Source organism: Falco peregrinus, chromosome 4 (assembly GCF_023634155.1).
Source record: "Falco peregrinus isolate bFalPer1 chromosome 4, bFalPer1.pri, whole genome shotgun sequence".
Taxonomy (NCBI): Eukaryota; Metazoa; Chordata; class Aves; order Falconiformes; family Falconidae; genus Falco; species Falco peregrinus.
The window spans coordinates 39,701,654-39,727,476 of record NC_073724.1 but is presented as its reverse complement, the minus strand read 5'-3'; the positions used below and the strand labels follow the sequence as shown (position 1 = coordinate 39,727,476).

Below are 25,823 nucleotides of genomic sequence, written 5' to 3'. Positions count from 1 at the left end.
ATAATCACAAATTACACAGTAATTGCGGCATGAACTGCCAATAAGATCTGTGGGTAACTTTTTTTTTTTTTGCCACGGCATTTGCTTGACCTGAGCTGTCTGGATGTTTGCCTTGAATTTTCTCCCTCTGTCTCATTTACCTTCTCCAGCTAGGCTTAATTCTACAGCTGTCCAGTTTTTTCTTTCTGTTCCTATCATCATAATCTTCCTTCTTTCACTTATTCCCTTCCTTGCCCCTGACATCTCCTCTCCTCCTCCAGGAAGGTATGCAAGGCAAACTTCACAATGCTTTTTCTATGTTTTGATCTACTGAGTATACAAAACTGAAACTGAAAGAGAAGCTGCACAGGAACTGTGTATTACAGTATCTGGAATATTAGGAGATATTTTCTGGTTGCCCTTAATCATTTAATAGAGCATCCAAAAAAAAAAATCCACACTATTGTTCATGTGGTTTTGTGCTCTGTTGAAAAGAAGTTCTACAGCAGCTTCCTCTCAAGACAGCACAATTTAATTGCTTCGTAATTAGTTTCAATTTAAACTCTTTGCACACTTGTAATTCCTACTGCACTGAAGATGTTTATATTACAGCTTTACTGAGTTGTCATAATTGGAGAGGGGCAGGGCAACAGGATCTATTTTCTGACACAAGAAAAGAATTAATCATGCAAGACATCAGCCTAATTTTTCTGCCAAAGTCATCAACAATTTAATACATAAACAATATTGTCAAAAACTGACCTTTTGGCTTCAAAGTTCAAAAATAATTGAAATTAATGAATGATCATTTATATTAGTAGTATTTGTAGGCTACTTTTGGACAAAGACAACACTGCATTAGAATATAGCTGTTGATTATATCTCCTTCCTAACCCTGAGGCCAAACCCCCGATTTCATAGCTGGCCAAAGTCCAACTGAAACAGAGAATCACAGAACCATAGATTCTAAGCTATCCATATAGTTAAGATGCAAAGTTTGTTATAAATTCAATTGTATTTTTGCATCACTTCAGCAAAGTTAAAGACCATTCCAACAACTTACCAAGTTACATGAAAAAATAGTTTTCTATTCTACCTTCCTGAAGAAGACTAAGCTGAAGACAGTATGGCTTGAGAACAGAACAAAACATTTAGTATTGTTTTAACATTAATTAGTGCAATGCTAACATTAGGGAACTTAAATCAGGGTAACCCCCTCTCACATATTCCTGAATAGAAAAGTACACCTGCAGTATGCAGACATAGCTTAAATGTCATTCTCATTGAGCCGTACCTGGCTGAAGCTATCATCTTCACATGGTATCACTATTCAAGCAAGTCTTCAAGGACATGTTTTGGGTATCTTATAAAATACTCCAAAATTAAAACTCTCTAGGCAACTCACCCAAGTATTAGAAGACACACACACACACACTTTACAATGTGCAAATTCTGCCCTCTCTGAACAATCTACACTGAACTCTTACAAAAGATAACATTTTTGAGAGGTAACTGAAAGGTTAGTAGGATGTTATGATGCTGGGTAGAACCACCCCTAGTGCCAGTCAGTGAAGCAGATGGAGTGGTGGGGGTGTAAATCTCCTCCTCTCACTTCTGTTGGCTTAATTCAATACATAAAGTGCTGTGGTCCAGTGTAACAAGGAGTTTCCTGGTGATCATTCTCCTTCACTGCCCTACTTCTACCTCAGTAGATAGAAAGCTAATCCAGAATAAGTGTAAACTCATCAACAAAAGTTGAGTTTAGCTTGAAATACATAAATACTAACATGATGGGCTGCCAAAATGTTGCTGGTAAATGCAGAAAGCAAGCAACTGAACAGCAATGGGAGTTGCATGGTAAAAAGAAACTATCCCTGTGGTTTAAAGTCTTTCTCACAGAGAAATTCCAAACACTGGCTTCAAATAGGTAAGATTTTAAAACTTCTCAAAGGAATCTAACAAAACTCAAAACTAGAAGTGGGTCAAAAATCCAAGATTATTATTAGGACTTTCCACAAAAATAACCACCCTAGCCTAAGTAGGGCAAGATGATTTTTATCAATCCACAGAAACAAAAGCCACCACCTCCCCATATTCTGCTGTAAAACAAGTCATTTTCAATTATGAAACAAAATGTTTACAGCTTTTCTTGCCCAGACAGACGTCACAAAGACTATCAACTCCACAGATGCTCAACAATTAAACAAATAGATTCAGCAGTCATTTCATAATGAGAATTTGCTTTAAACTCTCTTTTCAACTGGAGTTTTTATACACTCTATTTAGGAGGCAATTTTTATTTCAAAACTTACCTTTAGCATACTGCCTCATACTTTCCATATAGGCAGAGAGATTTTCTGCAACCAATGTAACTAGGGCATGATTGTGCTGAAGTTGATTGATTAAGTCATGTCGGTAAAACACATGGGGACTTCGTTGAGTTTGACTGGAATTAAAATACAAGTATTAGAAGAAAAACAGAAATCTTGCACTGAACAGTTCAGAAATCAATTTAAGAAACTCACTCTACTTTGATGCAAATTCCAAATTCTCTTAAAAGATCTCTAACAGAAAGCATATTAAGTCTCTGACAGTATTTTTTCTTTTTTCTTCTGACACATTGACAGTTCTTACCAGTTAATTTATTAGTATTATTTGGTTACAGTACGTATGAAAAATATCAAAGCAATCTGAGCAGCCCAGTATGCTGCAGAGAGAGTGTCTGCAGCAAGACAACAACAGAAATATCTGCCCACAAATCACATAGTGAAGGCAGAGACCCTCAACTGTAGTATAACTATAATACACATAACAGTTTATTCCACATTCATCTGATATTCTTTTCTAAATTTAATATGAAAATACTACATAAAACTAGGTCAATTTTCAAAACAGAAGCCCATGGTATTAAAACAAGTGAAAGAACACCAGCCAGTAATCATGACAATTTTTTTAATACTTAAACCTGCGTAAGTCTGCATTGTCTGTTTTTTCTAACACTATCTATCCGAAAAAATGGTACAAACATGAAAAATTATAGTTACGCCAAGCAGATGGTCTAAGAAAAACCAGAAAATTTCACAGAAGAAATACCTCAAATACATAATTAATTATAATTTAAGTCTATTCTCAAGATCTGACCAAAAATGCTACTCTTAAACAATACTAGACAAACTTAGATTACAAAGGTAAACTGCAAAACAAACCACAGATTTTGGGTCCAAAACCCACATGAGCACTATCAAATTATAGAATCTGCAGAGATTATTAGTCCCCAAAATAGTCTCAAAACTCATCAACTTCTGTAGATCAGAGCACTGATCTCTGCTGCATAAACAATGCAAACTTGCACTGCTCCTCCATGTGGGTGCACCTGTGGGTGCAGGTGCGCATGCGTCCAGAGGTGTTCCTCGTTGTATTGCCACTATAGCCTGCTGCCCTGAAGAAACTTAACTGCCATTTCAGAACTGTTCTTTCCTTCAACACTTCAGAAAGTAGACCACAGATTTAGCTGAACAGATTGCAGGTAGACATTCTAATCCTTCCTAGGAATCATGGTCTCCATACTACATGACCTAAACACTCCAAACATTGCCACATTTTTTTAAGAACAGTAGGAAAAGCAAGAAATCCCAGTTCCAGCAACAGCTGATAAGGATCTTGCAGGTGATAACCACATTTCACTGTAGATGTAACAACAACAGGTAACTTGATTTACTGGGCCAAAGATGACTGCCAATCTGGGTTTGAAAGACAGAAGTCATCAACACCCTTCCAATAATATCATTAGCTGCAACCAACAGATTTCAGCCTGCTAAGTACCTAAGTCTTCAGGAGAATGAGTTTCATAATATGCAGAGCTTTCCAAAACAGCTTGAAAGAGGCACTTCAAACACAAATTACGTTTAAAAAAGACCCAGACATTTGTCAGAGAGAAAACAAGATGAATGGAAGCATGAAGGAAGAAAACATAGGGCTTCATATACCCTGAAAGAACATCCTCTGTTTACGTTTTGAGAAATTTTCCAATTACACTTCCTTCCATCTCCGCCAACCCTCCTTGTTCAACATAAACCAGCAGCAAAACCAGCAAAAGACTGGATGTTTCTATTTCAGTGGCTATCCAAGATGTTACCTCTAGACTGGCAGATGCATTTACAATGGATAACAGTAAATAAGAACATCTGACTATTTGGGAAATACATACGACAGAACAACTAAAAGGAACAAGCTGAAGCAAGACAGGGTATTTTGCAGAATCAAGCTATTGGAGTGTATAGTTAAATATTTGTAATATGTATTTGCATCAATCTCACAAAGTATAGCAAAAAAAGATTTATTGGCAGAAGACTGAAATCTTCTGCATTAGACATTTTTTTATTTTTCTCCTTTCTCAACCACATGCACAAACAGTATTTTTGGACACATGGGTTCGTATTGGTTAGCAACTACTTCTACAAGTTCAGTCATTGTAATAACTCAAGTTAGGAGCCCTGAGTTGTGAGCTGTTACACAGTATTTGTGAGCAACATTTAAGATGTTATTTTCATCATCTGCTACCATGGAGTCAAAGGCAAGGAGGACTGTCTTTGAGCACACAAAAAAGCTTATCTGACAAGACTTTCCAGCATCCTTTCTGGAATTAAAGCAAACTCCACATGCAGCTACAGAATTATTCCTTAAGTGTCTGAGGTTAGGGTATATGATGATGATGCCATTGGGACATATTCCTTCAGTAATAACTGAGAAGTGTGAAAATTTGAAGCTAACAGCAAAATTCATCTTTTCATTGTGTTTCTACTAAATGGGTATCGAAAGCCAATGTATAAAAAGAAAAATTAGCATTTTGAGATGGATGCTGAAGTACTCTCAAAATACTACAAAGGACATTTCATAGTTAGAATGTATGCTGATTTGCTAGGGCAAAGTGACAAAGGCAAATGCCTAAACAGCTTAATTTAAATGCATTTTAAAAGATTATTTATCTGCACATATAACTTACCCAATGTAATACTGCACATATAACAGCTTTTGAAGTTAAGAGTTGTACTAGAGAAACAAATGCTACATACGTTACTACAGACATTAAAGGTCCAAGTAGCAGTGACAAAAATTCAGCAAATTCAGCAGGCTGAGAGAGGTGGGGTTGTTCAGCCTGGAGAAGAGAGGGCTCCGGGGACACCTCACAGCAGCCTCCCAGTGCCTGAAGGGGCTACAGGAAAGCTGGGGAGGGACTTTGTACAAGGGCATGTAGTGACAGGACAAGGGGTTTTAAATTAAAAGAGGGTAGGTTTAGATTAAATATTAGGAAAAAATTCTTTACTGTGAAGGTGGTGAGGCATTGAAACAGGTGCCTTGGAGAAGCTGTGGGTGCCCCATCCCTGGCAGTGCTCAAGGCCAGGCTGGATGGGGCTGTCAGCAACCTGGTCTGGTGGAAGGTGTCCCTGCCCATGGCAGGGGGGTGGAACTAGATGATCATTAAGGTCCCTTCAAACTCAAACCATTCTATGATTTTATGAAATTCTACTATTTAGGCTAAAAAGTTACTTGAAGCTAGCATCGTTGCTGCCTTAAAGCACTAACAACACCCTAAACACTTACAGGTCTTCTCAGTTCTGGGCAAGTAATTTAGGAGACCAATCTGCTACTGCTTGATACAAGTCAAACTGAAGTGCTTGAAACTGGTCTACAGGAGGCTCTACCTCCATCAGCGAACACAGAGGAAAAATAAGATTATTAATTACCTGTACACTGAACGTTGAGTAATAAAAATTGACTGTTCCTTAATATTGTAAGTATCCTTGTACCTGTAAGATTCCGTGCACCTAAATAAGAATTATTCTCTTATTCTGTTACAATTCTGATTAAGCTAAACTTCCCAAAGCTTTTAACATCACTTTGTGGTCAGAAAGTAGAATTTTGCCAAAGAAACTGTACAAACAATTCACAACTTTGCTCAACTGCAGGAAAAACTAGCAACAATTAAAACCTTCTCCTCAGAAAGATCTCCACAGTGCCAGTTGCGTAAGAGAATTTATACTTGTTTTGCCAAGAATCAGCAGCCTTAGTTGTTCTGCACCCAACTTCTGATTGCCACTGCAAATCAACTGGACCACCTCAAAAATAGCAGTATGTAGATTATGGGATTAATGTTGCACATAGAAAGCTCTGTGAAATGTTTTTGAGGCCACTGTCACAAACATCTGTTTTGATCTGGTTTTGATCCAGTTTTGATCCACATTCTAGAAGGATATTACACATTCAAGTTTTACATCAGATACGGTAAACTGATAGAACAGGTATTAGACACATGCATTACGATTTCCAAACTGTATTAATGTCAAGAGTTATCAGAAAACCAGAGGACTGGGAAGTCACCTATTACTTCAAACTTAATCTTTTCACTAACTACGTTTCCCAGTCACCTTGGCAGTAATACTACCTGACTAAAAAAGCACACTCAAGACTATTTTGCAAACAAAGGCATCTCCACCAGAAGAGGTCTTTGTAAGCCTCTTGATTAAAACCGTTAATTCAAATTCTACTTTCCTGCCACCTGTGTTTTCAAATTCTGCATGAAACCAAGATATTACTACATACTGCAATATAGACTTCCTTGAAATCTGAGGAATGGAAGAGACTGTCTGACAAAAAAAGAAAAAAAGAAAAGGAGAGATATTCAAGCCACCTAACTGTATGTATACCATACAGGGAACCTCAATTTCCACAGTCAAAAGAATTTAGGTTCCTCCCAAGATTAATTCAGAGCAGAAACCTAACCAGTGCCTTCAATGAGCTCTGCTTCAAAAATTACTTTAAGCAAAGCCTCTTTGTTAAGGCATTGGACTAAAAAGCATTCAATCTGAACAAATACCATGAAAACCAGGTAGCTACGGTCACCTAGATCTTACAGCATATAAAAAGGTTAAGGACTCCAAGACACAGAAACCAGACTTGACTGCTAATAAACAGGTAACTTTGACACTGTTGGAAAAACCTCAATTATTTACATGAAACTGTAAAGGATTAACATGACATGAAAATTGAGAAAGATGTTGCAAATTGAATGAATAAAAGAAACCTCCAAAAGCCAGGAATGCAATATTATCACAGCTCCTTAAAACGGTGTCACAATAAGGAGACAGCATTGTGTAAAACTGAAGGCTTGTTTTCTTCAGCATTCCCAGCCTTCATCCTTCTTGTAAGCAGACTGTAATAACAACATTGATTTGCATACTTCGCCTGCTTACAAGAATTAAAACAGAAATAAAATGTATGCGACACCAATATGGAAACAACACTGTTCTGGAGTTTGTAAAAATTCTGATGTGGATACAAAAACTGTTAGGGGCACAGAACCTCAGATATTTCTGTAGTGAAAAGACATTTAAAATAATAAAGCCAAGTACGTATATTTTAACAACGCCAAACAGACAATTGCTTTTCTTCTCTTCTTCCTTTAAAAAACAAAACAAACCCAAGACATTTTTAATCTCTTCCATTCGGAAGACAGAATCAGTATTTTTCCCAGACAAAAAAGTCACCTTTGATTTTAAGTATATAAACTAGACAACCTGTATAAATTTAACATCAAAGAATAGGGATGGGTGGGTATGTTTATGTGTCTGTATGTGTGTGCATACATCTATATATATGCACGTAAAATATTTATACTTTGTAAGCTAAGTCCACAGATAATAGAAAAACAAACCCAAACTTTCCACAGATCAGAGTACTACTACAAAAATTAATAAAAACTTGAGGAAAGAGTCAATGCTCTCTTACTGATCCAGGTGTCTGAATTTTTAAAGGTGATTTATACACATTAGAACAAACTCAAGAACATCTTCAAACACAGGTTATGATTTTACCTAAGCTTTCCCTGTCTTTTGTAAAAAAAAAAAAATTAAATTTGCCTCATTCTAACCCATCCAGCTTTTTTTTTTTTTTTATTCCATTCTTACCTCAAGTTTTGTGGTGCTTCACCAAACAAACTGCAAATTTCTCTAATTTGTTTCAGTGCAGGAATTACCCATTTGTCATTTGTGCGAAGCTCTTCTATAAAACGATCTATCCACTGGATCTTTTGTGTATCTCGATCCTTAAAGAACAAGTGTTTATAATCAAGATCAAGTGTATTGCTGAAACTATTATTATTCCCTTAACTTTACCTGCTTCCAAGACAGAACAGAACACACAAAGCCACATAAATACTAGATCAATTGAGTTCTGAAGCATACAAGCATAGTAAAAGTATCTGAGCAGCACTATGTGTTGGCAGAAGCTATCGGTATGTTACAATTTCTCTGCCTTCAAGCACTCAAGCAATTCAGAAGGTACTTAAGAAAACCTCTAGCTAGACAGAATCAGTGTAAATAATTTGCTCTTTCCCTTCTTTCATCTATTTCTGCTCACTTGTACTCAAGAGTAAACTGCCATAAAATATCAAGAAACAATGAGAAACTGTTTCTTAACAACTAACAAACAAAACCTGCTGGTGGCTGTCAAGACAGAAAACGGATTCATTTCTAACCATAATGAATTATTATTCTGGCAGACTTCCAAAGAAATTTGGTTGGGGAAGGAGAACATGTAATAGTTTTCTCTGTCCTTTGCTAGGTCCTTTCTAATATTATACAAGACTTATGAGGACTTACTAGGGAAAAAAACACCCAAACAACAAAACCCCACACAAACAAATTAGCATAATCAAGTTCACAAAAAAGCGAAGTGAGGAGAGGGGCTGCTTCTCCTTTCTCCCTATTCACTTTGGTAGGGTTCTTTTCCAATTCCTCCAATGTGATCATTACAGTATGTCACCAACTGCAACAAGACAAGCAAACTGATGTATTTCACTCTAATTAAAGCATGAACTGTGTTATTTTAACTATGTCCCATACATTTTTAAAGTACCTGGATGTTGACAAAAGTAATAAAAATCTATGGTAAGGAACACCTTTGTTAAAATTACCAAATCCCTTCAATTTTTCACAGGGGATGGAAGGAAACTCTCAAGAGACTGACTTCACAATGGAACATACCAGATTACTCACCTGTGAACAGCTATAATCTAAGATTTTAATATGGGCACTAAGAGCCTGGTCCATGATATCAACTGGTACATCATCACTATGAGCCAAATTCCACAAAAGGTTCAGCACTTTGTGTGCCATCACACCGTCCTTGTCATCCTCTGCAAGACGACGAATCAACTCAAGTAGTTTCTCACGCTGTTTCTTGCTTGCATTTGTCCAACTTGCCTAAAAAAATTTTGTTTGATATGAAAACCATTTTTCTTAATTCCACACATAACCTGCGCCATTAATGAATGATGGAACAATAAAGGAATGCATCTATATAAAGACCTTTCACATTAATTTCTTTCATTAAAAATAGACAGCACATTTGATCATTACAGAAGGTAGACAATTGAATAACTCTTCTAGAGTTCACAACTAAGGTGTATTCAACTTGAGACTTAAAGGAAAAAAAAGGATCTTTATTTAAATAAAGATCACAGATGTGCTTGCAAAAGTTAACATTACCATTGGGAAGATCACCAACAGTCAAAATAGTGGACTCAGCTGTTTCTTGCAAATGCTTCCTTAAAACTCCTGTGCTTATACTTAAAAGGCTTCTTAAATAGCTTATAATCACTCAATGAATAAAATTTTAATATCACTTGTGCTTCTGAATCTAACTGAAACAAATGTCCTCTGCATTAAGTTAACCTTTTTCTGAGTACACTTCTAATATAACATTACTTCATATCCACCTCTCAAAGTCAGACACAGCTTGAGACAGTTCACACAGAATTTTTCAGCATTTAGTTCAGTTATCTGGATTACAGAACATTAGACCCATATTCAAACCAGAGGACAACCATTAATCAGAGCACAAATTGCATGTAACACAATATGTGACTATAACACATTTATCTAGAAACAGAAAACAGAGTCTACGAAGCTGGCTTGCATTTTCTAGTACAGCAGATCATCTCCTAAAAGTGAAACAGTAAAACAAGTCAGACAGCACCACTACTGGAAGCTACAAATGTTAATGTTAGCGCACTTCAAAGCCAGTGAATAACAAACTTTCAGAAACAAATTTGGTTTGTGATTTCAGTTATATCATGATATGTTTATAAACATTCAACTTTATCTTCCTGAGACTGTTTCATTCTGTATCTATGTTAACCAGAGTGAAATTACAACATGATGAAGAGAAGGCTGGGGGAGCAGGGAACAGTAGTCCTTGATCCTTGATGTCCTCTACTTAAAGATCAAAAGTAGCAATGGCCAGTAAACTTGATGAAAACTTTTCTAATGCTAGGAAAAAAAACATTATTTGCTAAATCACAAACAGTTGGTACATTGGAACAAATGCAAAGAGGTATTTAAGATAAATGACTTATTTTATTAGAAAAATTCAGAATTTGTAGGATTGCCAAATGTCCCTTTAGTACTACAGACCTCAACAGACACTGATTACTGAGAAGCATTTAAATCAGAAAACAGAACTGTCAATTAAACCAACGTAACTAGCCTTTGCTTTAGACAGGAAGTAAATAAAATATCTCACAATGAATGCTTTAAACAATAGCACATTCTAGCATTTCTAATATTAAGTATTACAGACTGCTGCTACACAGGAAGAAGTCTTAACACAGGTAAACTGTATCTAAAATAAGGAGAGTAGATGCTGAAAGAGTCACAAGTCTGTTTCCCAACTTCATAATCTATTTCCTGAATAGTCAAAACATGCATAGTTACCTTAAAACAATCAAACAGGTGATCCAGCTGTTCAGGAGAGAAATCCCAAGCTAATTTTGCAAGGAGATCATGTACATTTTTTACAATGGCTTCATGTTTTCCTGCCTGTCAAGGAGAGAGAAAGAATCCACCAACTTTCGTAGTAATCCATATTAAGTCAAGCAGCAAGACATCCTACATCATTTTTATAAGACAGTTTGAGGTGGCCAGCAAGAAAAGCTGATGCTGAGGGAGCAACATGGCAAACTGAATACTTACTTCACTGGGAAGTCACAGTATTTAGATCTCCCTTCTACTACATCTAAGTATTTAAGCGTGCTCTCTGTGTGTGTGCACACAAGAATTTATTTAGAACATATAAACTCTGCAGTGTCACAGTATTTATTTTTTTAACAAATCATGCTGGGACAGCAGATAAAGTCTAAAAGGGTATTTTAACTTACAAATCAGTATTTTAAGTTAATGTAGGTTTTTGGTTTTTTTAAAGAAAGGGCTTGAAATCCACTTCTTCGATGAAATTCATTGAGGTGTTTTAAGCTGTAAAACAGTTTTTAGTATTTCCACATAGTTTCTCAGGCTGAAGTACTTCCTTCGTGCTAGTAGATCCATGGACAATGAAAGCTTTCTATTAAAACAACTTGTTGACAGACAACAGTTTAAAGTCCAGCAGCTTATGAATTTATGAAGTCTAACAATCAAACAACTAATGGCAAGATGTTGATTTATATACTAGGCATGATTTTAAGTGAGAGTTTGGTCTATATCACAATTTTGACACTTAAGGAAGACGACTAAGGAAAAAACAGCTCTCTCAATTTTAACTCTGGATGAAAAGAAAGTTTCCTTCCTACATGCCCTGGCTGGAAAATGCATACTATATTTTAAATCTGCATTCAAAACCAATTCTGGACTATGTGAATCAATAGCCGATTTACTGTAGAAAAATTTCCTGTAATTGTAAAATAAAAAATGCTAAACAAATACCTAGAAAACAAACTCTGATGTAATTAATCTTGTACAGTATTAAAATGCATACATGAGCAGTTTTTGAAATTCATTTCCTTCTAAAAGCTTGCATTGGTAGTTCACTTAAAAACAAAAAAAGAGATTAACAGCTCTGTTACATGCTGTGCTGTAAATTCTTTATAGCATGCCATAAATTTTTCTTTTAAAAAAAGTGAATTTAAGTAGTAACATTCATTTTCATGTTACGGGTCAGATTATGACACAGAATTACTAAACCACTTATTCCACTTGATTCTCATCAACTAACTTTTTTCTCTTACCAGACCATTTTCTGGACAGAAAAAAACCTGGCAGCATCAAAGGCAAAAAGAGCATCTAGCATACAACAAATAAAAGCAGTATGCACAGCTGCGTGGGGGTTGGGGGAGCAGGGCAAGAACAGTAAGAATAAGGCACATAACTATCCTGTTGTTGGAGGTTTTTAAGAGACATGAGGAAGCTGTACAAGACAGTAGGAGGAGGTAAGAAACCTGGTGTGTGACCTGTCAGCTCGCTCTGCAGAAACAGGGAAGAGCCTGTAAAATTCTAGTTAAATGCTCCAGAACATAAGTAATGAGACTCCAACACTAGCCTCTGCAACTTGATTTCTTGTCCAGCTGCATCTTTCCCTGGAACTCAACAAGCTGCAACTTAATGCTTCCATTTAGAGACTTGCAACATTATTCCCTGAATCAAATATACTTTGATATTGTAAGTGCTGGCTTTATAAGACATAAAAACACATCAATAAAACTTATGTTGCCTTCTAAAGGCAAAAGCAGCTGTCTATACTACTTTTCATAATCTTAATTTTATTCTATTTGTATACTGAGATTCTCAGGGGACTTCTACACTGTCAACTGTAAATTTGTGCATGCTCACCCTGTAAACCCAGGCAACAACGGCACTAACCTGAAAGCAAAACCACACTGTTGCTGCACTGAGCCAGAGCTAAAATAGCCTGCCTGTTATATAAAGCCACACAGTAAATCAACTCCTTGCTACTGAATTTCATGCTCCAGCTGCTCTTAGAAGTAGTCATGTAATAAGAACTTCTAAAAGCTACTGAACACAGGAAGCAGTGAAGTTGGTAAAAATTATTCTGTATTAGCAGATTTTGGTATTCCTACCTTTTAGTCCATTTTACTTCCATGGCCAAAGCCACAGTGAAACCATGCACCTGAATAAGACTTACTGAATTCAACTTTCACTCACACACACCCCACCCCACCCCTCACCAAACAGGGCAAAACTACACCAAGTTCACACCGCAGCTACCTAATTGAAAGTGTAAGAAGCGAGCAGAGTAACCTGGGTATTTGAGGGCATGGGAGATTTATTCCCAAAAAAAATTTTCAATTTTTTATTTCAGCTGTTGGGGTGGACTATCCCTATCTTTTAAGGGTTGCACCACTTGCTCACACTTTTCTAGAAGACCAAAAAAAGTTTGGCTTAAACTAGCTGATCTGTATGTCCCATTTCCAGGCAAGTCATATAATTGCTTGGAAGACTTTTCTCCAAATTTCAGATTATTTTTTTTATTTATTTTTTTTTTATAAAAAGTGAGGCTCTAATATAGCTAATAGAGGCCTACCACCAGCAAGCTAACTTCTCAAAGTCTTTTTTGCCCCACAGACTTCTTACAGTCTGGAAAGTTTTCAGCTTGTGGTCTGTAGACCTAACAGTACGATCACAGACCTTAATTCAAGTAGTCTGTGTACTGCTCTGATACATAGTTTAATTTTCTAAACAGGACTTAAGGATCATGAGAAAATTAAGACTTTCTTGAGTTTCAGCCTGCAGTTACTATCATTCTGAAATTGAAGTGCAGGGATTATGAAGTTAGTTGAAACACCAGAGATCTCAAGTCAACCATCCACTACATCACCTGCAGTCTCAAGTGTCTCAAATGTAACCTGAAAATACCATGGCCAAAAATAGGGACACCTGTATAAGTCCACTTAAGCCAAACTGTTAAGAGTTTCATAAGAACATAAACATAAACTAGAGATATAATACTACCCAATTCCTGTATTTGCCCTTGTTGTAGTATACATCCCCAGCTAGCAACTCAGCACCACACAGCTGCTTGCGCTCGCTCGCTCTCTCTCTCCACCCCACAGTGGAATGGAGGAGAGAATCAGAAGGGTAGGAGTGCGAAAACTCACAGGTTAAGATAAAGAGTTTAACAGGTAAATCTTCTGTGCTACTTACATAGCCCCACAGAACTTACTATGAAGAAATTTAACTCTATCCCTGCCAAAACCAGTACAGCCCTCTATCTTGGAAATAACATTTAGCATTCCCACACTTGAAAGACTGCCCTGAGGGCTTACTTGCACAATTACGAGTTTCACTACCTGTTCCTTATGAACAAGGATATATGTACTCCTGCTTGGTTCTATCCTAAAACAACCTCTTCTTTTCTGTCTATTCAATAATTAACAATTATTTTGTCTCTTCAGCAACCCAGAGCTAGGAAGCCCAGCTTCACTGATCATTTAAGTAAACAAGCCAGTATCACAAAACTTGTAATTTTTCAAAAACAATCATTACAAAGGGAAGAATCTGCTGTTAAACAACTTCTAGAACAACAACTATTATAACCGCTATTAATAACAGTGCTCTGCCCAGGAAAAATTTATACAACCCTGGTGAACTGGGACTAGCAATACAAATTCTTAGTGCATTTTAAAATATTAAGTCATCATGTATCGTATGCCTTCATAATCTAGACTTTGCTCAATGTTGAGGGTTCATTACTACTTAGAAAGGATAATCTTTACACCATGTTCCAAGTTGTCCCTTTAGACTCTGCATACATGTGTAGCAGACCACTTCTGCTGAAGACATCTGAGAAGGCAATTCTGAAATCCAGGACCCCAAAAAAGAACGCCATTTGATTTCAAATTTTTCTTTAGTTTTGTCTAACACCAAGCAAAAGAACCACAAGTTGTCTTCTCAATACATAACATACAACAAGATCCCTCCTGTGCAGCAGCAGACAAGCAGTTGAATTCTTTACCTGTGCAGCCCAAATGTTGTCGAGATCCTGCAAAGTGAGGGCTTTCTCTTTGATGACAAAACGGAGAATCTTCTCTAACTTCTCTACATACTGAGGTTGATGAAGACTATCTCTCAATACAATTGATAAAATATTATTCTGCTGGATCCACTCCTTAATATAAAAAGAAAGTAGTGCCATCTCAAATTACTGGAAGTGCTGTCACTGATATTAAAGCCAAAAAGAAAAATTTCAACTCTGTTACAGACTAATAACTTTATATATAATGTTTTAATTGAGTGAAGTGAGAAAGATGCCGCACAAGAGGAAGACATTTATCTCTAAATTTAATTTATTCTTTAAAAAAAAACACCCAGCATTTTAAATAATCCAATATACTAGTCACTGGGATATCTTAAGAGGAAGTATTTTTTCAAGCATATTAAAGTCATGAACTCAAAGCATAAAAATGTTCAAACAACTCAAACATAAAAAGCCAACGGGAAGAACAGTTAACTCTTCTATTCAAGGAAGAAAATTTTTTTCTTCCAATTCACAATCATTAAATATCAGAACCAAACTGTTTTAAGACACTTCTAAGTTTTACCGGTAGACCTACAGCCTATCACATAAAAAGGGCATAAGCAAGGACTGAAAAATAAGCAGGCTAGATTACTGAGGTATTGCTACTTATCGGGGTTTTTTTTTTTTCATACTTCTAATCAAATTAGAGGCAAATATTCAAGTCATATTTAGGAAGATGCATTTTACAGTGGTGTTACTGACAGTCAGATTAGCATCATGTAATTTTTTTTTCAACTGAAACAAAGCACTGTGTGCTCTCAGCACGGAAGAAGAAAACAAACATAACACAGCATCATACCTTCCAAGAGTGTCCTTGATTAGACTTAGAATATTCAAGCTAGTCTCGTGAAATACTTAAATCTAGAAGTTTTCATTTAAAAACAGAGGTCTGATCTGAGATGCCAAACTATAGGGAGTATGTAAAAAGACAGACCTATTTCCTCCTACTGCTTTAAAAAGTCAAACTGCAGCCGTTCTTTTTTTGTCAGCAGTCCTTTTGCAGATTATAAACCTCACAACAGGTAGCCAGTCACAAAGATGAGGCAGAACAGTGCAAAAATCACTTAACACAATTAAATTTCACAAAAGTGAAGAGAAAATTGTCCTTATTTTAACTTTATAAATGCTCATTTTAACAGTTCCCTACACATGCACTCAAGCATGAAACAGTATTCAAAAATATGTAAATATTATATAAATAAGAAAGTGGTATGCAGAACTTTCTGTACCAAAGAATCCAGCTTCTGAAAAGTGGAAAGCAGAGTATTCACTTAGAACTCTGATGAGAAAAAAACTACCTGAAGCATAGAACCCAGACCATATCCTTATTTAAATGAACATTCAATTTTTAGGTACAGTGGCACTGAAGTTTCAAATGAATCACACCTGTTTTATCTAGGGTTTACGTTGTTTTATTTCATCTTGTTGGGGTTTTTTAAACATTATATAAAACCCATACTATTCAAGGATCCCTTTTTAAAGCACATTTTTGGCAGCACTGAAAATAATTCTCAACAGCAGCTTTGAAACAAATACAGCATTTTTTCACAGAAAGACTACTATTAAAATGACTTACTACCATGATGTGATACCTAATGTTTACAACACCAGATATGAAAATTAGTGGCATGTGCAGGATCCACAATATACAGCTACTCCTACCGTTAAAGTAGTAAGGAGGAAGCAACTTATTCAAAGAATTTCGGTGCAGTGAAGAACTTACTGCCATCCTTTCAGCTGTAAGCCACTCTTCCTCTTCAGGATTACCATGCCGATGAGTATAATATGACACACTGGATATTACTTTGTTAACTTCATTTAGTGCATTCATTTTACCATTGAAAGAAGAAATTTGTAACAACCTGTAAGAGAAAATAAATGTAAGATGTGTGAAAAAAAATGTCTGCAGTAGCATATCATATTAGGAGTAGCATCTTACCTAAGTATCATTTTTAACCTAAATATTTCTAAGTTTTTTACAGTTTCTTCTTGTCCTGGAACTCTGGAAGCTAAGTTCTTTAGAGATTTGATTATCATTGACAGAGCATCATTTTTGGCTTCATTCTTTGCTTCTTTTTTCAGTTCATCATCTGTTAAATTTTCTAAAAATTGTGGAACCATTTCTATAATTGGAAGGAAATATTTCTTCACTGTATGTAATGTGAGAAATTCGTAACATTGTCCAAATGGCCTAAAAATAAAGGAAAAAGTGATCAAAATGCCATAATATGTAGCTGTGCAATATTAGGATAGCAGGAGCAATTCATGCAAGGCAATTCAAGTCTATTTACAAGCACATGGAATGTTGAAGGTAAACACAACTAGTTAAGAGACATGATTGAGAGCAAGTGTTTCAAGAAAAGACTAAGTTTCGCGCTCTTAGTCCAACTTTTCCAAATATGTAGATTATTATTTCTAAAAAAACTCACTTGATGAGAGCTGCAATTATCTGAACATTCAATGCTGATCCACTCATGAAGCGATCATGCAAGATCTGAAATCCATTTAATGTGCCAAACTTGTTGATAAGATCTACTAACCAACCCTGCAATATAATAAATAGTTACTTTCTGACATTTACAAATTATCATCTAGAAATACTTCCACATACCCGTCAGTAACAAAATTTGCTTACAAAAAGTCCTTACAAAATAAACTGTTAGAAGGTAGCAGAATGGACAGTGAACCTGCCTATATAGTTAAAATACTCAGTTTTAAGGAAGTGCTTAAAATAGGCAACAAGATCATTCCAATTATCACATCAAAGAACAGATGCTATATATTAGCTATTCAAAGAAATTGATCAAGTACATAGTAATAAAAAGGACTATGCTTCAGGTTCAACTTTGGCTGCCTAGTTACTACAAGCAGCATGACAATTTGGTGGTTTTTTTTCTGGTCCTGGATGTGATAGTGCTGCATATAAAAGCAGTAAGAATGCAAAATAATATTCTTCTAAACACTGTTAGCAATGAACACAAGGAAAGCCAAGGACATTGAGTTCTTTATCTTTGGTTCTTACACATCAATAGCTAACAGTTCCTATAAAAAGAAAAAAAGGAAGAAAGCAACAAAAAAATAGTTTAGTTAGCTCCTGACATTGTACCAATGCCATTTGGAGTACAATCGCGAAAAATTCAGATCCAAGAACCGGAACACATAAAACAAAAAAACCAAACAAAATACCCAAAACCTAAAACCATACTGACACTAGTATCCCACATCCGATTAAAAAGATTTCTCCCATCACTGGGAACTATAAGAAAAAAGGAGAGAAAATTCCTACTTTAGCACATACTCATCGCCTCAGAATATGTTGCCTACAAAATCATTTTGAGTGAGAAGGTAAATCCCTCAGCTGGCAAATACAAGCAAGCCAATTAACACAGTAGGAATGACATTTCAATAGTTGTGCCACCTTACCATAGAACATGACACAGTTTGACCGTGAACCAAAGACTGAAAGAGTGAGAAGGGGAAATGTACATTACATCATTACCAGTTAAGAGTCAAAAGCAGCAGAACATCTTAGTGGTACAGAGAATGAAGGGTTGGGGTTTTTTTCCCCCTTCTAAAAACACTTATTTATGGCTACTGTGTTATTAGGTAACACTGCATGAAATCAGGAATACAGGTCTGAAAACTCTTGTACCTTTGGTGATCGTGGGTCAGGAGGACGGGCATGAAGTTCATCTTCAGCGAGCTGGACTCCTGCAGGAACTGTTTCTGAGGGACGAGTACCATTGTATAAATGGAATTTGCAGTGAGGATTTAAGGCCATGGCAAGAAGTTCAAGAAGGGGAAACCAATCTTGGGACAGCTTAGCCACACAGAGTTCCACTAGTCGATGAGTGTTGTTAATAATACATCTCTATTAAGAAAACAACAGCCAAGAATATGGCAGGTGACTTAACAATAAATATGAACTATAAACTCTGAACCAATTGTACCTAGCATGCAGAGTTGCGTAAGAGTTTTACAATATTGTATTTTAAGTTGTACTTCCTCCAAGAAAGGGTTTAAAACAAACTTTAAACTACCTGTTTTCAGCTAAAAATTAAATTTACGAAAATAACACAAATATTTTTGGTTGAGACACTGATGAATCACTACTGAACCATTAACTTTTCCTTCTTTCTCCCATTTATCTCACAGATTGTAATTTGCTTAAGATCTTTACAGTTTCTCATTTGGCCTGTGACTAGCTGCCCAACAGGTAGTTTTTAAATCCAAGCAGTTGCTGCAAACATTCAGAAATCAGCAAGCTGCTAAAAGCTTTTACTAAAAAAAGCAAGTTTTCATGTCCTAGCATGCACATAAAAATAAGCGGGTCTCTAGGCATCTGGCCAAAGACAGCCTGCCTAACAAGAGCTACACTTCTGAACATACAAAGTTCCGTTCCCCCCCCCATACCATCTTTCATGTTTTATCTCCTTCCAAAAACACCAGAAGCAGTAAGATACAACAATCATAGAAGGACAATTGCCCTCCACCCCCTAGCCATGCATACAAGAGTTCCCCCAGTTCTCTATTGAGATGAATTTCAAAAGTGAGATTCAGTCTCTGCAGTCTCCTCAGTCACAAAGGCAGTCTCCTTCCTCATTTGAATTACTTTTTTTCAGAAACACAACTTTAAAAACTCACATGAATCTCAAACTTCCAGCCACTCACTGCCTCATCTGTAAGGATTTTTGTGAAAGATATTGTTAACCCATCTCGAAAAAATCGCTGGCATGCTTCGCTTTTGACATCAAGGCCTATTTTAAAACAGAAAAGAAAAAAATAAACTATTAGACATGCAATTTCATTAGTTGTTACATGGACTTTTAAATGTTGAAAGCAGTGATTTGGTGGGCTGGTTTTGGCCAGTGTAGAATTAATTTTCTTCACAGTACCCACTATGGGGCTATGTTTTGCATTTGTGCTGAAAACAGTATTGATAACACAAGGATGTTTTAGCTAATGCTGAGCAGCATGTGCACACTGTCAAGGCCTTCTCTGCTTTTCCACCCCACCGGCAAGTACTCTGCATGCACAAAGCACCAGGAGGGACACAACCGGACAGCTGACCAAAGGGATATCCCATACCATGTGACATTATGCTCAGTATATAAAGCTGTGGGAAGGAGGAGGAAGGCAGGGATATTCAGAGTTACAGCATTTGTCTTCCCAAGTAACTGTTATGGAGCGCAATGGAGCCCTGCTTTCCCGGGGATGGCTGAACACCTGGCTGCCAAAGGGAACTGGTGAATGAATTCCTTGTTTGCTTTGCTTGCATGAGTGACTTCTGCTTTACCTATTAAACTGTCTTCACCTCCACCCACAAGTTTCTCACTTCTACCATTCTGATTCTCTCCCCCACTCCACTGGGGAGAGGAGTGAGTGAGTGGCTGCTTGGTGCTTATCTGCCAGCTGTGGTTAACCCTGACGTGGACAAAGATTTGGTGTTTAAAGTCTCAGAATTATTTTAAAAAGAAGCCTTGGATGAAGACAAACCTACATAACCTTCAATGGACAAAAACCTGACGGATTAATGTTCTACTAAAGCCACCTCGAAAAATGCATATTTAGATAATTTATTTTAAAAACATGTGATAGGGTGGGTTGGTTTTTTTTCCCACGCCTGTAACACTTGGAAGATATAGCAGCAAAAACAACCACCAAGTACAATCTTTATTTTCCATTCTTCTGGTATATACGCATTTATATAAACTTGTATTTAGTTTCTAGCAGTAAAACTCAGTGAGTGAAGAGGAAAAACTGTGAGAGCTGCTCAGCTTCCCAGACACAATTAACCTGCAAAAATAAACACAAATCCTTCTGTCTCTCACCTTCATTTGAAGTACAGTTTCTTGTAATCCTGCTGCCAGGACCCAACACTACTGTAAAACTTAGCAGCCACCATACATCAAGTTTAATTTTAAAGAACAGTGCTCCATATTTTTCTTTTAGCTATTTTAAAGCGCTGGAGTGACCCAGTATTTCAAGAAATCTGTATCTCCCCTTCAAAAGTTCAGCTAAAAAAATCTAAACAGGGCTAAAAGTCAACAGAAAAATGTATTGAATATGTATCAGTACACACTGGAAACAATGTAAGCCATTGGGCACATACAACGAAAAGCATGACCCGCTTGCACCATTTCTTTACAGAACAACTTTAATTTTCAGTCAGGGAATCTTAGCATTCAACAATTCTACAGCATCCAGATTCACAAAAATTATTACCCCCACCCCCCTGCAAACTCCTTAATGAGACATCCTGACAAGAACTTCCACTGGTTTGGGAAGGACTTATTTGGACTATCAAATTAAAGTTCCTCATAGTCATAAACACCTGTGCAACAGAGGTTCCTTTCAAAATGGTCACAGAACACCTGCCCTACATTAGCACATACCACAAAGGTTTTCTGAGCTACTGTAACAGGGCTTGCTAGCCTATACTCTTATAGTGGGTACAGCTCTCAAGCAACTCCTTCTGAACTAGTCCAGTGTTCCCTCTTTTTATCACTACGAGGCACATGATATACACTATGTGACCAAGTATAAGTCCACATTATCTCCCTATGTAGTTTGCCATCTGGATAACAGACATCCCTACACTATACAGTAAATGCTAAGACCGGTAACAAAAGGCCAGAAGCTACAGCAATGACAACATGACAAGATATGAGAGATGGTGGATACTGCCTAAAACTTAGGCATTTGCAATAAACGAAGGACATTAACTCCTCAAGGAGGTAAAGCTGACAACTTCACCCTACAAAAAACAGGCAACAGGGAAGGCATCCAACGTGGAAAACTTGACCTAGGGCAAAAGTTCCTTTCTGAAGCCAAATTTAACAGTAAATTTATTTCTTCAATACAAACTCAAAGCAGGTGCTCAAGTGATTTAAACATTCCTTGGAGTATCAGTATATTGCATTGAAATATCTCTCAAACGTCCAAGTACTTATTGAACCATCTTACCCACAACAGTTAGTTGGCCAGCTCCAGTCAGCAAGACATTTCAAACCAAGTTCAGGAATACCAAAACAGAGTATGTTTCAAAATACATTGTTGTCCTTTCTTTCCAAGTTCAGTGAAGTACAGAGAGGGAAGACAGAACCTTAGAAGATAACTGTGTGACTCCTGGATATACAATCACTTTCTACCTTCTCCCACAGTGTTGTATACTGCTAGAACAACAGATGGTACCTATGGAAGGAACCAAGGCTAGATGACTACAAGGCCCAGAGTATCATAGAAGCAAGGTACAGAAGTCCTAGAAGACAGCAAGTTGGGAGAGGAAGCAAGAGTAATCCAAAGACAGTAAGAAGAACAGCAATTACTAGACATCTGACATCTACTGCCTGCATCAGATTCAGTATCATGAACTGTCAGCTGAGACCCCAAGCAGACATCTTTCTCCCTGTTGTCCAAATTCTGAGGGCAGAGAAGAATAAGGAAGAACACAAGAGATGTGCATGCGGCCCTGAGCTAAGTATTTATAGAGAAAAGTTGGAGAAACTGATTATGCAGTGAGAAAAAAGTGAATATGAGAGGAAAAGGTGATGTGCAACATACAGTATATGGCAGTTGCAAATCAGGGACTGGAGAAAGAACAGAGGGCCATTTGATTTCTGCACCTGTGCTTCAAAGCACTCAACATGCCAGATTAATGCACTCTGCATGGCTTATCCTGCTACAAGAGCAGAAACACTCTGGGTCCACAGAACTTGTCAGTCCAGATGCAACTGTATATGAACAAACTCTGATACGTCTAAGGGGTATTCAACAGCATAGGACTGGAACACCACGGCTCCAAGCAAAAAAAAATCGCCTAGCTCCTCTTCTGCAGGACTTTGGATTGCACAACTTGGAAGCTGCGAGCACAGAGCTGAGCTGCCTCCACACACTGGCATAGTGTAGGTCTCTGCCAGTGAAGCCACCCCAGACCTGGAGGCTCAAGAACTGCAGCACAGAAAACTTTCAGCGTCTTGGCAAGGGCTGGCTCAAACCCTGCAGAACAGAGAGTGATCTGCAGGTAATAAGCTGTGGGGAAACCCACACTCGCCCATGGGCACAATGGTTACACATGGCACTCAGACTCTGGCAGACTTTCAGTAACTCTTAATCATCAGTAGTCCTTCTATACCCGGGGTCCTCAAACTATGGCCCAGGGGCTGGATACAGCCCCCCAGAGTCCTCAATCCGGCCCCCGGTATTTACAGACACCCCCCGCCCCCCCCCCCCCAGCCGGGGGTTGGGGCAGGGAACCAAGCAGCCGCAGATGACTGCCTGCCACTGCATCCGCACACCGGCCCCCTCTTTAAAAAGTCTGAGGACCCCTGTTCTATACCAAGACACTACACTGATCCTGCTGTAGTTCACTTCACTGAATTGGTTCTAGTCCAAATATCTGGCTAAGAAAGTTTGGAACATGAGGACACGAATCTGCTGTTTTCGCTTTAGACAGATGGCAAAAATAACCATTTCAAGGAACTGCATAAGATACAGCTTCAGAAAGGAACTCAAGAGTGGTCCCACAGAAATGCAGATGGATCATCCAGAGAGAGATGGTCTTAAGAAGATGTTGGAAACAACTTCCATTATTGGGCTGCCTAGCTTTTGGATGCACATGTGCTTGCACACACAAATTTTTGTGGGTTTTTTTTCGAGGCTCTAGGGCCTGCCTCTCTTTCCCATTGTGTAAGCCTTTGTAATTCATCAAAACTAAAGATTTGAGATCAAGGTTGAAAGTTTAAGTTGTTCAGTGAAATCTCATTTCACTTTAAATAAGCAAAAAATTGTAAAAGTTGCCTTCCTTACATGTGTCACATTGGGAAGCTTTGGCAGCATGTTAAAAATGGAACATAAACATTAGAAGCAATAAAATCCACAATAAAGACAGAACAGTGCAGAGTTGTTGAGAGGATTTTGAGAGAATGAGTGGAGAATATTCTGGCCTATAAAAAACCAAAACCTTAAAATAAACAATTTTTTTTACTTTTAAATTTATAGCATCCAACTCACTGACATTTATTTCTGGAGCAAATCTCATTACTCAAAACACTTTATAAATATTCCATAATTATTGTGAAGATGAACATCAGTCTTGCTATTAAACACTACTTTCCAAATAGGTTTTCTTTCATTAGCAAGTAACTCCAGACTATCAAATGATAGTCTCACGGCTTGCTTAATGAAGACTAATACATTGATGCCTACACATAAAAAGATTATCTCCCATAAATAAATGCATCTGCCAGGACTAATGCAAATCACAGTCTAGACAGGATTCATACTACTCTGTCAAATTTGCTCCTTGCACTTGAAGGTGGTAATGATGACATTTAATTCTTATGAGTACTTTCAATTCTGTTCAATTATGTCCCATTCAATTTCAATTCCTGAAAAGATTTAAAGAGGATGTAAACCACTCTGATTTTATAGACACAAACAGCACAAACAGCAGTTAGTACAGATTCACTCCAGAATGCCAATGACCACTGTCAATGCAAGGAATTAAAGCTACTTAAGAATCCCAACCACTAGAAAATGGTGCTTGGTAAAAAAAAATTTAGTGGGTTCTTTTTAGGTTGCTTCACAATCTAAATTATTTATACAGTGCAATATAAATTTTATGTAATTCAACAGCTGGTTATTTTTCTATTTCTCCTTTCAGTTGTTCTCTTTTGAACCAACTCCTAAGATTAAGAAAAATGCCCATAGACAGGTTGAAAATCGTCCAGCCTTAGCTGTTACTGAGATAATGGAACACATTTTTAACCTGTTAAAGAAAGATACACAACAGAACCATTTATATTACTTCTCTATATATACACAACTCTTCAACAGTGTCTGCCAAGTCTTGAGCTACCAAACCAGTGTCAGTTACACCAAGTGAGCACCCTATCGTATTCTTTGAGCACTGAAAGTTATTTAAAAAAGAACCATCTTAGTAATCGTCTAACTACAAGTAGCAAGGAAAGAAAATCATCTAGGATTAATGGTAAAGATAACATTAAAAGTAGTTAAACAACTACTTTATCAGCTTTCCTTGTTTTCTCCTTAGCCAATAATCCTTGCATATGCACACCTAGGAATTCATCTAGAGGGCAAGGGGAAGAGTAATTAAATAGCAACACGACGTTCAATTCTGAAAATGGCCTTTAAGAACTTAATAAAAATTGAAGTGCATAAAGCATACAAATACATTTCCACTGGTTTTCACAATTTCAAGAGGAAAAAAAAGAGAAGACTGTGTCTGGGAACTTTCAACTAAGTCTGAAGCTTTGGAGAAGTACACTGATGTTAAGAGCAGCCAAAAAAAATCTCGTTCTGCTCTTATTACTTCATTGAGGTGACAGCTTTTTGGGTTGTTTGGGGTTTGGGGTTTTTTTTCTCCAAAAAATTACTTAACAGCTGGCAGTACATACATGTCCTGTCTCACAAATCACAAGCAGAGAATTTCTTTTTTACTGCACTATTCCAATAGCCCAGACAGACAGATGGCTGCATTTTCTTTCTGTAAGTTGGCATGTGTTTTGCTCCTGAACAGATGCAATCACTTGAAAATCCTACTCACCTTAGGATTCCTGCCAGACCTAGCTACATGCAAAGCAGCCAATTCGAATTGCAACTATGGCTGATAGGTCAGTGTTGGTAACAACACATCATTACCCTATTCTGGATCACAAGGGTGCACCTTAACTTGTGTTTCTCCAGAGAGTGCTCCAAGCAAAAAAGACTTACAGAAAACTATCAAGATAACCCAGAATATCACGACCACAACTAGCTTTTTATTCTTACAACTGCCTAAGAATGGCCTTTATTAACAGGGAATTTAAGTTGCCCTGGTCCAGCTATGCAAAATCAAGGAACAGGTCACTGTATTTAAAACACAACTAGCTGGTAAGCATAGAAATTCCAGAAAAAAATTTTGATCTAAACTTCTGGTACTACTCAAACACTGGGGCAACAAATACTGACCAGAACAG

General features: G+C 37.2%; 1 protein-coding gene across 2 annotated transcripts in view; it reads right to left on the bottom strand.

Moving 5' to 3' along the window:
* The window catches only part of USP9X (ubiquitin specific peptidase 9 X-linked), a 106,324-nt gene that overhangs the window by 50,868 nt on the left and 29,633 nt on the right, over positions 1–25,823 (bottom strand). For both annotated transcript variants that reach the window (XM_055802311.1, XM_055802312.1), the window contains exons 5-14: positions 19,489–19,601; positions 18,497–18,715; positions 17,274–17,389; positions 16,784–17,035; positions 16,568–16,706; positions 14,782–14,934; positions 10,752–10,856; positions 9,033–9,239; positions 7,944–8,080; positions 2,292–2,425 (exon numbers count right to left, since the gene is read on the bottom strand). In XM_055802311.1, coding sequence (XP_055658286.1) covers positions 2,292–2,425; positions 7,944–8,080; positions 9,033–9,239; positions 10,752–10,856; positions 14,782–14,934; positions 16,568–16,706; positions 16,784–17,035; positions 17,274–17,389; positions 18,497–18,715; positions 19,489–19,601 — 1,575 coding nt within the window. The remainder of the gene's footprint in view (positions 1–2,291; positions 2,426–7,943; positions 8,081–9,032; positions 9,240–10,751; positions 10,857–14,781; positions 14,935–16,567; positions 16,707–16,783; positions 17,036–17,273; positions 17,390–18,496; positions 18,716–19,488; positions 19,602–25,823) is intronic.